The sequence below is a fragment of the Trichomycterus rosablanca genome, chromosome 20 (genome assembly GCF_030014385.1).
Source record: "Trichomycterus rosablanca isolate fTriRos1 chromosome 20, fTriRos1.hap1, whole genome shotgun sequence".
In the NCBI taxonomy this organism is placed as follows: Eukaryota; Metazoa; Chordata; class Actinopteri; order Siluriformes; family Trichomycteridae; genus Trichomycterus; species Trichomycterus rosablanca.
In genome coordinates, this window is record NC_086007.1 from 6,907,962 (window position 1) to 6,921,825 (window position 13,864).

At 38.4% G+C, this 13,864-nt stretch overlaps 2 protein-coding genes across 2 annotated transcripts; one reads left to right on the forward strand and one right to left on the reverse strand.

Annotated features, from left to right (window-relative positions):
* Positions 1-1,549: 1,549 nt before the first annotated feature.
* On the forward strand, positions 1,550-5,595 carry hspb6 (heat shock protein, alpha-crystallin-related, b6). The gene is made up of 3 exons (XM_063016544.1): positions 1,550-1,854; positions 4,479-4,601; positions 4,923-5,595. The coding sequence occupies exons 1-3, from the start codon at positions 1,696-1,698 to the stop codon at positions 5,082-5,084; spliced, it is 444 nt and encodes a 147-aa protein (XP_062872614.1). The 5' UTR covers positions 1,550-1,695; the 3' UTR covers positions 5,085-5,595.
* On the reverse strand, positions 5,588-13,547 carry proser3 (proline and serine rich 3). Its single transcript, XM_063016543.1, has 13 exons — positions 13,343-13,547; positions 13,141-13,249; positions 12,746-13,002; positions 12,185-12,342; positions 11,506-11,618; positions 10,343-10,428; positions 9,348-9,487; positions 8,139-8,344; positions 7,599-8,041; positions 7,102-7,309; positions 6,766-6,937; positions 5,898-5,979; positions 5,588-5,744 (listed from the first exon to the last, which is right to left on the reverse strand). The coding sequence occupies exons 1-13, from the start codon at positions 13,351-13,353 to the stop codon at positions 5,705-5,707; spliced, it is 2,025 nt and encodes a 674-aa protein (XP_062872613.1). The 5' UTR covers positions 13,354-13,547; the 3' UTR covers positions 5,588-5,704.
* Between the last annotated feature and the right edge of the window lie 317 nt (positions 13,548-13,864).

Genomic DNA, 13,864 nt, shown 5'->3' on the forward strand with positions numbered 1-13,864 from the left:
GTCACCTCTGGGCTTTTAACATTAGTGCCTGACCAAACAAATGCTTTTTTTGACTGAACAAGCAGAAATGCTGCAAAATCTTATGGAAAGACTTCCTAAAGGGCTGTTATATCTTAAAAAGGAATCAACTCCATATTAATGCTCCTGATTTTGGAATGGCATGTCCAAAAAGTTTATTGCCAGGTGTCACATACTTTGCAAGTAAATTCAAGTGTGTAGCTTTTACACTCTGTCCCATCATATGGTATTAATGGACTTGAAGGTGCCCTTAATACTGGGCTATGCACCAATAATTACATAACTGGCACCAAGTAGTGGAACCTTATAGGACTAGAGAGCAGTGCTTAGTCAGGGATCAAATAAAATTTCAGATGTCACAGGAAACCTAATAAGGTGAATAGGGAGTGAACATATTTTTCTGATCACATGTGCTGCTCTCATGTACCCCTGGTGACTTTGGGAAACAAGCCTGCAGCATGTACTGCTCTTCCAAACGCTTTGAACTTATTTATAGCCCACAAGCTACAATACAGGAAGGCAAAAAGCCTGTTGTCACTCTGTAAAGGTGTATCAATAAATATTCATTATTGAGGTTAACAAGGCACTGGGTTGCCTTGTTGAGCTAATTCTTTCTGTAGTCTAGAATTTTCATCCATAAAATTGTCGAAATGTACCTGTGTGTACATTACACTAAGCAGTAATAAACTATGTAAACAGCCCTTTAATGTCTGAGGTTTGGTGTTTTAGCTACATCAATTACATTCTGCTAACTTGTGGCAACAGTTGCACTTTTATGTTCTAGCATGACTGTGCAAGCTCTATAAAGACATGGTTTGACTAGTTTGTATGGAGGTTCAGTGGCCTGGCCTAAACTTCAGTAGGTTAAATTAGAACAAAATTAGAACATGAGTTGTATACCTGAACTGATTGGTAAATGTTTTTGGGTCCTGGGATCTATGTAACAAATTCACTTTTTGACTATTCAAGGAAATAATATCAATGGTTATAGTGAATCAATAACAACGTATAAACAGCCCCAGTAGATGCTCAAAAAACACAAGGATACGCAATGATTGCAAAATAAATACAAAATCGGCAAATAATTTTGCTAATGTAATGGGCACAAACGAAACATATAGTGGTACAGAAACTGCTGTTGGAAATTTATGGTGGGCTAAAGAGAAAGTTTACCAAGTTTGTCGAGAATTACAGTGCAACTCAGACATTTCTGGTCATTTTAACACTTGTAATTTTGAATGTTTTATTGTGTTGTCCCATAATGGATTGCTACAGTGTGTTCCAGCTTTGTGTACAGTGTTTCATGGTGATGCTGAACTTACTCTGACCCTTGATCTGAAAAACATATATAACATATACATATACTGTACATATACGTATATACACATACATATATACATATACATATATACATATACAATGGAAAAGACATTTGAACTCGTCTGTCATCCATCTGTGACACGTGGTGTCCGTGTGGGTATAAATCTCTGTCTAGAAGACACAACAGCGCAGGGGCTGAGGGGGAGAGCTATTTAAACCTGACACTCAGTTCAGCACTCATTCTTACTGCAGCAGTGCACATTACCAAGCACTTTACTCTAAGTCTTCTGTATCAGAGGTGGACCTACACCAGTTGTTCTTTCTTACAGTTTATCATAACTGAATAGAAGAGAAAGAATGGATTTTGACATGCACCCCACTGTATTCATGAATGGGGTTAACTGGGAGAGAATTCTGCCACCCTTGTTTCCCCGGGTCAACGGAACAGAAGGAAAGTACGCATGGACTCCAGCTGAACTGCTCTTACCAGAGAGTGAACATAAAGGAGCAACACAGGTGAGGAACTTTATGAAGACTTTCATAAAATGCAGCATGGTACTCATGTTTAAAACATCAAACTGGGTTAAAACCAAAAAACATAATCTGATATGAATACATTGATATATTAATGATTTTAGTATTTGGGTCTTTAGAACCAACAAGCAAAGCTAGAAGGAAAAACATCAAACTCAAACTCAGTTTAAAGCAACAGCATCTGTTTGTGTCCACTGAAAAATAACCTGGTAATTTTACACCTTACAGATGTAGTGTTTAACTTTTGATTTTTTCTGTCCTTACATGGATTACCTCTGGGTACTTAAATTTACCTCCCACCTTTCAAAAACATGGATAAAGTAGCTCTAACTTGCCCTGTGAATTTGTCAAGGGGGCATGAGTAAGTGTTGCTCTGATGCCCTGTCCAGGGTCTATTTCTGCCTTTCACTGAAAACGAATAAAACTCTTAAATGTTTGAGTGAAGCAACTCAAACACTGAACCTTTGCAGTTCCCTTCATTCCTTCATTTAACTAATGTTGTTTTTCAGATCAAGGGTCAGAGTGAGTTCAGCATCACCCTGAAACACTGTATACAAAGCTGGAACACACTGTACCAATCCATTACGGGACAACACAATAAAACATTCACATTTACCCCCTGGCATTTAATGATGAACCCTTAAAGATAAAATACAAAGTCAAGTTACAAGCCATAAATTCTAATATGTCAGACTTCATTCCACATCTGGTACTTCAGCATTGCCGATTGGTAATGCAAAAATATCTACACAAAATTGGATTACCAGAAACAGGGAACGGGTGAGGAATACCTAAGGACACCCTGAAATTAAAATTGTGAAGGGGAGGGTGAAGCTGGAAATGGTACTTGCATCCAAAAACCTCATATTCCAATAAACTGTTGCCCCATATGGAAATGGTATTTTTCAGGTTATATACAGTGTATCACAAAAGTGAGTACACCCCTCACATTTCTGCAAATATTTTATTATATCTTTTCATGGGACAACACTATAGACATGAAACTTGGATATAAGTTAGAGTAGTCAGTGTACAACTTGTATAGCAGTGTAGATTTACTGTCTTCTGAAAATAACTCAACACACAGCCATTAATGTCTAAATAGCTGGCAACATAAGTGAGTACACCCCACAGTGAACATGTCCAAATTGTGCCCAAAGTGTCAATATTTTGTGTGACCACCATTATTATCCAGCACTGCCTTAACCCTCCTGGGCATGAAATTCACCAGAGCTGCACAGGTTGCTACTGGAATCCTCTTCCACTCCTCCATGATGACATCACGGAGCTGGTGGATGTTAGACACCTTGAACTCCTCCACCTTCCACTTGAGGATGCGCCACAGGTGCTCAATTGGGTTTAGTCCATCACCTTTACCTTCAGCTTCCTCAGCAAGGCAGTTGTCATCTTGGAGGTTGTGTTTGGGGTCGTTATCCTGTTGGAAAACTGCCATGAGGCCCAGTTTTCTAAGGGAGGGGATCATGCTCTGTTTCAGAATGTCACAGTACATGTTGGAATTCATGTTTCCCTCAATGAACTGCAGCTCCTCAGTGCCAGCAACACTCATGCAGCCCAAGACCATGATGCTACCACCACCATGCTTGACTGTAGGCAAGATACAGTTGTCTTGGTACTTCTCACCAGGGCGCCGCCACACATGCTGGACACCATCTGAGCCAAACAAGTTTATCTTGGTCTCGTCAGACCACAGGGCATTCCAGTAATCCATGTTCTTGGACTGCTTGTCTTCAGCAAACTGTTTGCGGGCTTTCTTGTGCGTCAGCTTCCTTCTGGGATGATGACCATGCAGACCGAGTTGATGCAGTGTGTGGCGTATGGTCTGAGCACTGACAGGCTGACCTCCCACGTCTTCAACCTCTGCAGCAATGTTGGCAGCACTCATGTGTCTATTTTTTAAAGCCAACCTCTGGATATGACGCCGAACACGTGGACTCAACTTCTTTGGTCGACCCTGGCGAAGCCTGTTCCGAGTGGAACCTGTCCTGGAAAACCGCTGTATGACCTTGGCCACCATGCTGTAGCTCAGTTTCAGGGTGTTAGCAATCTTCTTATAGCCCAGGCCATCTTTGTGGAGAGCAACAATTCTATTTCTCACATCCTCAGAGAGTTCTTTGCCATGAGGTGCCATGTTGAATATCCAGTGGCCAGTATGAGAGAATTGTACCCAAAACACCAAATTTAACAGCCCTGCTCCCCATTTACACCTGGGACCTTGACACATGACACCAGGGAGGGACAACGATACATTTGGGCACAATTTGGACATGTTCACTGTGGGGTGTACTCACTTATGTTGCCAGCTATTTAGACATTAATGGCTGTGTGTTGAGTTATTTTCAGGAGACAGTAAATCTACACTGCTATACAAGTTGTACACTGACTACTCTAAGTTATATCCAAGTTTCATGTCTATAGTGTTGTCCCATGAAAAGATATAATGAAATATTTGCAGAAATGTGAGGGGTGTACTCACTTTTGTGATACACTGTATAATGGTATATTTCTGGTTACCCATACAGGTTAATTTACCAATTACTATGCATTTTAATATATGTATATTTATTTTCTCATTTGTTTGTTTTCAGGCTGTTTGTGACCAAAATGGATTTACAGTTAAGCTTGATGTGAAACATTTCAGTCCTGAAGATCTAATGGTCAAAGTCAAGGGGGGCTATGTTGTTGTGGAGGGTAAAAATGAACAGAAAAAGGTCAGTTCCTAACTTTCTAATAGAATGATTTGCCAGTTGTTAACCCTAGTAATGTTTGTTAGTAACTGTTTTGTTGCTGGGGACATTGTTGCCCCTGGACTTTTATCATGAGTGAGCTTCAAGTAAAGTTTACTTAAATTATTATTTTTCTTAGTACAGACTGAATGTTTATATGTTAAAATGATTCCTGTTAATCACACATACAACACTGAGAAAAAAAATGTAATATTGAGAGTATCTCCTCCAATCTATTAAAAGAAAAAGAAAAAATCACATTTGAATGAAATTCACTGGACAACAATGTGACTCTTCTGACTGTAGGATGGACCAGGGATGGTGACCAGACAGTTTAACAGACGCTACCGCATCCCAAAAGAAGTAGATGCTATGAAATTGGAGTGTGCAGTTTCGCCAGATGGCATGCTTGTGATTTCTGCTCCTTTGCAACAAGATGAGAACTCAACGTTACCCTCAACCGAATAAGCATGAAGTATAGAGGCATACACCAGTGAAGACAAGCCGATCTGGTGGACATTTTCCTATTTATTTGAGTGGTTCCATGCTGTACTTCACTCATGCTTAACAGAGTCAACACAATGAACGACAGGAGAAATGGATCAACTGTTCTCATGCACTGAAGCTAACAACCATCACCCCCCCATATAAATTTTAAACATTCTTAATACCAAGCCATACATCACCACATACTTTCCCTGTAGCATTTACATAAGACTAAGCTTTTAAGCTCACTGAAGCTGCTTGAGTTAATCCATCTCAAAGTTTCCAGCATGTTCTAAGCTTTCTAGCAATTGTCAATTATTGGCAATGATTGCACATATCAAATAACCTAATCATTCTCACAAATTACCAAAAATGGGATTGATAAGTTTAAGACTGTACATATTCCTTAATAACTGTTTGTTTTGTGTTTGAGTTATATTTTATGCACTGTTTAACTTTTATAAAAAGTCTTCAAATGATTGTTTTATTCCAAAACAGTTTATTTTCGTAATCACATTCATATAAAATACACAGTGTATTGTATGCAGTAATAAACATGATTGTGCATTTAAGTGTCTTCTTTGTTTTGGGTTCATGGCATATCAGTCTTTATGCAGTTTCTCAAGCATTAGGTCGACTTCGCTGGGGAAGAAAAAACATTTTCTTAAAAAATAATCATATTATCTTATTAACAAAACTCAAATTACAAACCAACTGAAAATTTCATAAGACATAGTTAATAAATATATTATCAAATAATGTTTCAAATAATCAAAATATGTTAGATTTTCTTACCAGAGTTGTTCCTTCACCCATTTCCTCTGCTGTCGAAGGACTATGAGTAAGGAGTCATCCTCAAATTCCAGCCCATCTGAGTCTGTAGGAAAGAGTAAAAAGAAGGTTAGTACGATATGTGTATATAAGAACTAGCAGTTGTGAGATGAATGAACTATCAGTTGTGAGTGGAAACGTGACAAAATGGTCCAGGAAAGTAAAATTTGGTTTTTGGAGCACAGTGCATTAATTTTTCAAGAAAAAGGGGTTGACAAATATTAGAAACTAATATGATTTTTAATATTTGAGTTTTCATCAATGATACCCTGATTACAGTATAATTATTTTACATTACTGGTATAAATTTATATTTATATTCAGTCGTTTTCACAGTACATACTGTCAAACATTTTACTGACAGCAGAATGAATGACATTAATGACAACATTATATCAATGAACAGCACAGGTTTTTAACCGTACTTAAATTAGTCCTGGTTGCTAAGTGTCAGTTTTAGTTTTTTTGATAAACAGTTTATTTAGGAACAATGGATGGACTGGACAGTATAACCTGTCTGTTGTGCAGCATGTACTGTGGTCACTCTGAAGAAAAATGTGACATTAATGAGGTGAATCATTATTTCTTTTAATTTCATTTTCATCAACCGTTACCCAAGTACCCAGGAATGTGGAACTACCAGCTATAATGAATGGCGTCACTAACTGTGCTGTAACGCAATATATGACAATGGCATACACATTACATAAAAGTTATTTAAAGAATCGGCTGCAACAGGTGGCAGCTAAAACAGTTAGATGTGCTCAATGACGGCCTTACACAAATCATTTTACTAAAAGAGCTGACAGCTCATTATTTAGAATTCTCCTACCTTCTGCTTCCTGCATCAGCTGACCAATAACCTCACATGGCTCGTATGTACTCTGAGGAGTATTGGTGACTTGGGATGGTTCTGAGGGGTTGGATGTGGGAGAGGCTGAGGAATGAGGGGTTATAGAGTGGACTGGTGAATTAGCACCGGAAAACAACACCTCGGACACAACCTATCAAAGCAATGAAAGATACAAGGTCAGAAAAAAAGCATGACAGGAAATTAAATTCAGAAATAGAAGTATGATTAGAAGAAAACAGACAGCCATTTCCCGCTTACATAAAAATAAAAGGGAGATAATAATTTAAAAATGCCTTTTCTTGACATGAAACTGACCTGTTCTAGAGTGCTGTGTATTGGCGATGATGGTGGTGCTGCTCTTAAACAGGTGCCATTGGTTGAACTTTGACCCCCTCTGTGTCCCATGCTCTTTTTGCTGGATGATTGTGTTTGACAGCTCACCTGTTCCTGACTTCTGGCATTTCTGCCTTTGATCATGGCAGTGTGCTGGTTGCTCTCAGTGGCATCTCTGTCCCCCACGAGCCTGCAAGGAATGATTGCACATGTTGGCCAATACTTGGTACATATCTAATACAACCTGGTTGTTCTGTGCTTTGTACAGTGAGACTCTGTATCCTGATACACATGTAGTTGATACAAAAATTCTAGGGAACTGATTCTAAAACTTCAGATAGAATCCAGAAAAAGAAATGCCCAGATTAAAAAAAAAATTAACAGACAAGGCGAACATTGTATAACTCTGATGTGAATGTAATAAAGAAAAAATATATATTTTGGGGAAAATAAAGGCTTAAAAAAGACAGAAATCGTACCTATTAGACTTTTTCTTTCGACTGGGTGAAGCTGACTTTTTGTCAAGCTTTTCCCTTTGCCTTATTCCTATGTCATTATCCTGAACGTTCTCTTTCTCCTGGTGACTATGTAAGACTTCTTCTGTGCTCCGAGTGGGTTGAAGAGATGAAGATACACTGTGCTTATTAATGGACTCTTCTTTAGTTTTTGGCGAGAGCCTCTGTCCTCTTTGGTGTGACTGATGAAAGGAAGAGGGGATCTGCGGGTCCCTAGTGTTACTCTGACTGGTAGAGGGTGAGAAAAAGCCAAGGTGGCTTTGTGTGGTAAAATCCTCTTTGGTTGGAAAACTGGAGATGGGGTAAACATTGCTGGAGACAGGAGGCACTGGCTCATGAATTGAATGAGGTGCAGGATTACCAGTCTCAGCTAATGGTGCAGGGGTGCAAGAGGGGCCAGGTTGTGTCTTGTTATGGAAAGAAAAATTAAAAACAAAAAAACAGAGATAAAAGCCAACTACATATAAGTTACTGTTATTATTATTAATGTGTATTTTGATTTACCTGCATTACTAGTCTGTTCAACATTGGCTGATTAAGAGCTGAGCTATGACATGTAGCATGACTCCACTGTCTGGCCTGCTCCATCTTTCTTCTCAGACGCCACTGCAACAGGATGTCATCCTCGGGCCGAATTCTTGACCCCCTAGAACCTATAGTTGTTGGAGCAGGAAATGGATCTTCTCTAGACATGCCGTGATGTGTTAGCACTGGCAAACATACAAGCAAAAAAGTATTAAGATAAAACTATTAAGATTTAAATAAGAGAGTAAACTTTTATTCTGAAACAAATGATCTGTAAACAAGGATTTTATGGATTTTCATTTTATCACCTGCTTAATACTGGTCAGTGTCGTTGCAGGTCTGGTACCACCAAAAAACACTGTGTGCAAAACAAGAACACCCTGGACATGGCACCAATCCATTGCAGGGCTTCAGCCATCCCCCTTTTAGACATAGCCAATCATGTCTGTATAGACACCTGACTGGACAATAGCACCAGATAGATTTAAACCCAGATCTGTGGTGGTGGGCTAGAATAACAGCCTGTTGTGCCACACAAGCACCGCGTTAAGATGTATGACATTTATTAACAAATGTAATGCGACTCACAGTATAGGCTGATCCTCACCCCATGGAGGTGAGGATATACAGTACAGCAGCTTATGTTTAATTAGTACACTATAAACAGTAACAAACTATGTATCACAAAAGATTTGGGGCACAGCCAGATTATTGTTAGGTAAACAACATCTGTCTTTTATTACCATAAATGTTACATGGCTAAGAGCAACCACAAGTTTGAAGTAAAAATAAAATAAATATAAATACATTTTAAAAGGGGCTAAGCTGTTGAGTTGCTGTTGCATTAGACAAGAATAATCTGCTGTTAGATTAGACAAGAATCTGTATACAGTGAGTTAAACTGAATTGCAGTGGTGTGTGTCTCAGAGTAAATTCAAAGGCATTGGCAGCTGGTCATAGGAATATAAATATTAGGATTTGTATCAGCACTGTGCAGTTACCAATGAGAAAACATACCTCATAGAGAACGGAATTACACTGTAAGTAAAATTCTGTTGAATTTTGCAAAATTTTGATTGTTTACTGATGTTTTTCTACTGTTATGATTGAAAGTCTGGCATTTATCAGGCGCACTGAAAAATAAACAATGCCTTAAGTAATAAAAAGCTGCTGGCTTGTATCACTTACAGTTCGCTGTATCCATTAGGCTGGGCACCATGGGCCTTCGGATTGGTTCATCAACACTAACAGGGGAGGAGAAATCAGAGCAGCCAAGACCTTCAGTGCTGATCTGTACACCAATGGATCCACTGCTATGAGAGTGCTCACTGGAAAACACCACACAACATGTGCAATGTACTTCAAATAAACTAAAGGTTTTTATTTTTTATTTTATTTTAAAGATCTATTTAAAGTTCATTGTAGACCACAGTTATTTAATATAACCTCTCGTAAACTCGCTAGGGAGCAAAAACATCTTACTAAAACATCACCAAAATAAAACCTTTTTAGCTATGTAGACTTAAAAGGTCTCTACAAGCAGCACACTATGACACCTCAATTTGCCTAAAGTTATCAGAAGCATTTGTTTGCAGCTGTTGATGTGGGTGGCACAACCAGTTTTTAGAATTAGATTTTTTTGTTTACTTAGGACGTCTTTGCCTTAATCTTGTTTGAAGATGGAATATATATATATATATATATATATAATATATAAAATGTGTCCCCATTTAGTCAAAAGAGCACTAATGAGATTAGATGTTGGACAAGAATCTAATCAACCAACAGGGTTAAAAGTGTTTTGCCCTTTTCTTACTGGTAACCTTCCATACCAAATTACTTAAGCCATGGGGACACTTACAGTGGAAAAAAAGCCTTTCCCTAAACTGTTGCCACAGTTGGAAACATTATATTTAGTTAAAATAACCAATTTATAGTAGTGGTTGTGGCAGAAACACCTAAACTTAATAGTTAGGAGTGGTGTTCACATTCTTTTGGTCATCTAGTGTTTATGAAAAATGCACAAACATGGTTTTACAGCACTTTACTTCAGGGGCACCTAAGTATGACCTATAAGTGGAGGTGTTCAAGTAATACTACTGCACTTAAATTAGTGTAATATTAATATAATTCATGTAAATGAATATGATTTGTTTAGCAAGAGTAGTGTGTGTGTGTTGTACCTTTTCTGCAGAAGCCTGTTGGCTCTCTCCTGTAGCTGAATAATCTCTGGCTCTTCAGGCTCACAGTGAGAGGAATCAGATAAGGCCTGGAACACAGTAAACACAACATCAATCTGCTTTAAAGATGTTGGTAACCTTTAACAAACATATCTATAAATAGTAATGTATTTCTTTCTTGCATGTTGTTTATTTCAATGTTCACTGTCTGCATTCTCATTTTGACTTTTTGCCAGGAGATTTTTGCTGCTCTGGAATTTCTAGAGTGTGCAACTTTTATTCTAACTACATATAAATTCTGACACTGAAATTTTGCATAAGGCTGTTCAGTGGTCAAATAGCTAAAGGTTTTCAAAAAAAGTCAGCCCTAAGTATTAAGAATGATGGCTAGGTCCAGATCAGTGCACACCATTTGATGTTTTTGAAATTTGCGAGAGAAAACAGTAAGTGTGCTGGAGTAGCCAGGGTGTACATAACAGTTCTGCATTCAGTATAAAGAATTTAGAAATATAAAACAACATGACACAATGATGAAGCATGAGATGTGAGCACAGCAAGTTAAGCAGAGAAGCTTTCCATCTTCCTTTAATGCCAAGGCATTCCACAAGGGAACACAAAGAACTGGTGTATAAACACAGCCAACACTGTTCCTGCCAAACTGTTTAATGTCATACAAAGGATTTCTACGGAAGAGTTGTTTCAGTCTATTACCACTAGAAGGTGTCATTAAGCCACCAAAAACCAAAGTATAAAACCACGATGCATAAACACTTTAATAACTTCAGTTCAAAGTAACAAATGTGCCGTCCAGAAGACTTAACAGCACTCATCACTCATCATCTGTAAATGAAGCCATTAGGTATTTATGTCATACTTATGAGCCTGCTATAGTATACACCAGCTAAAAGAAGTCACACAGAGGCAGACACCAACTTAAGATAGTTACTACTAAACTGATACTAAAGCTGGAGAAGTTGTTTTGCTTGTGCTATCTTTCCTCTGATGTTAACACAACACTTGATTGTATTGCAATTCCTAGCCAACACTTACAAAAGCTTTTCCCAGATGTCATCTGGTTGGCAATCACATGTGGCCCCACAAAACTATTGAATCAGTTAATGGTATTAAATTAGTTAATGTGTGGTACAAGTCACTTTATATTTTACCAGCACACTCAGGTCAAACTGTTCTCTGGTAGGGGAGAGCAATGTCTTGGGTGGATGATGGCTGATCAGGTCCTGCAGGTTTCCCTTACCATCATGTACACCATCATATGATCCTGTGAAAACAATAATTTAATCAACAAACCACCATATATCCACTTCCCATAGATGCTAGAATAACATAGAAATTATATAAAGCACTTCTAAGAGCATACATTAATATTTCAATTACCTCTGTAACTGTGACTGAACAATTTGAACTTTGTTTAAAAATTTTGCTGGATCAAATGTGTACATACAGCTACATACAGTATATAAAAAAAAACTCACAATGGCGCTCGGGTGGCGCAGTTGTAATTTGTGCTAGCCCACTTTACGTAAACGGTTTGAATCTCCAGCGGTGCTGACAAGAGATATGACCAAAGCCCTACAATGGATTGGTGTCCTGACTGGGGTGTGTAACTGCATTGCACCCAGTGATTTAGGTGAAACAGGACCAACTAGTGCTAAACATGAAAGTGAATTGAAAGAAAAAACCCACAATGAACTTTTTAAAGAAGTTCCAATCACAGAAACTGTTACAAATTCTTCATGCACTTACATGTACAAGCATATGCAAACTTTTAATTTTCCACCAGCATTTTATGATTTATTCCACTTGCTGATTGTATTTGAAACATACCCCTATAGCATTCCTTGGATTGGTTTGAAGTTGAGCTGGATGGCTGCAGAGAGGATGGAGACATCCACCAATACGGTTGATCAGCTTCTCCATCACTTGCCAATTTTTCTCTTTCCCCACGGCTTTGTGGCATTCCATAACGAAAACGCTCAATGTACCTGAAATATTTTATTACAAACAGGAGATCATCCAAACCAGAAATCTCTTAGATCTTCATTAAAACATTCTTTTAATTATTTATTAAATGTGGCTAATAAAAGCAAAGAACAAGGAAAACATGTTAAAAATGCTTATATTTCTGGCCATATAGTACAGTATATCTGTTTTTAATTATGGCCTGCCTGCCAACCAGGTGAAACAGCTCTACTTTACTGATTGATTTTTAATAAGTTTAGTAAATGTTTTTTTTTTTAGCATAAGAAAATGTGTTAATAATTTTTGCTACAAACATGGTGCACAGTTCGCCCCCATCAATTGGCCCAAAGTAGCACTACTAGTGGTAATCAGTGCAGAGTAGTAGTAACCAGTGTTTTCGTGCTGTGTTTTCCACACATATCATACTTTTTCATCACTGAAGGCTCCTGTGAAGCTGCAGTGTGTTGTGGCTGTGATACACTTGTACTTGCAGGGGAAGAGCTCTGATCAGTGGATGGCCAAGTCTCTGTAAATTTCTGGTTTCCCTCGACAGACGAAGAAGGACACAAAACTACACGATGAGAACCATCAAGGAAGCGCTGATCCTCTGGGCTGAGACAATCGGTGTGAGTTGGAGACTCTGGAGGACTGACTGACCGGGTAAATCGGACAGGACTCAGTGCCTAGATGAAACATAAACAACCCATGTGATTATAACAGAAGGTTGCGTGGACGTGCAAAGTAGGTTTACCTAATAAAGAAATAACTAACTTGTATGTGTGTTGATGAAAACTGTAAAAAAAAAAAGTGAATTCTTTTACCAGACTTTTCTGCTTCTTGGGGATCTTCTTTACTTTAGATGGATTATAATGGCTTTTTGGCAAGTGAGGTTCTGCAGGAAAGGGATTCTTTCTGGTAAATACAGGCTCACTGAAACAAGATGATGGTGAATTGATTACTGCATTGTATATATAACATATATTACTAAAGTAGCTGTACTGGTGTGTTCTGACCTGATCTTACCTAGATTTCATCCTTCCAGACTGTAAATGCAATTCAGGTGCCAACTTCTTGGTCTACAAGACACAACTGAGAATGTTGTAGTGACATGCGTGTTACGTGCTCACTCAACATTTACATTTTCGGCATTTAGCAGACGCTTTTATCCAAAGCGACTTACAGTTGTGACAGTATACAGTCTAAGCAATTGAGGGTTAAGGGCCTTGCTCAAGGGCCCAACAGTGGCAACCTGGTAGTGGTGAGGCTTGAACCGGCAACCTTCTGAATACTGGACCAGTACCTTAACCACTAGGCTACACTGCCGACATAAACACCAAAGCTACCAAACGTTACTACTCTGTTACTTAGCAGCCAACAGACTACAAGCTAACCTTAACAGCCCCAAAAAGAAACAACTACAAACTCCATTCGAATAAAACTATAACAGCAATAGTACTATAACTGTTTTCGAAAAAACAGCGCAACTCTGTTTATTAAAATGAGGATTGAAAAGTAAATCTCCGAGGAATACAAACAAAACTGCCA

Coding starts and splice junctions, on each gene's coding strand:
- hspb6 (XM_063016544.1), top strand. CDS start 1,696: ATGGATTTTGACATGCACCCCACTGTATTCATGAATGGGGTTAACTGG. Junction 1,855..4,478: donor AACATAAAGGAGCAACACAG/GTGAGGAACTTT, acceptor GTTTGTTTTCAG/GCTGTTTGTGACCAAAATGG. Junction 4,602..4,922: donor GTAAAAATGAACAGAAAAAG/GTCAGTTCCTAA, acceptor TTCTGACTGTAG/GATGGACCAGGGATGGTGAC.
- proser3 (XM_063016543.1), bottom strand. Junction 8,345..9,347: donor CCTAATGGATACAGCGAACT/GTAAGTGATACA, acceptor TATGTTTGCCAG/TGCTAACACATCACGGCATG. Junction 5,745..5,897: donor TGGGTGAAGGAACAACTCTG/GTAAGAAAATCT, acceptor TTTCTTCCCCAG/CGAAGTCGACCTAATGCTTG.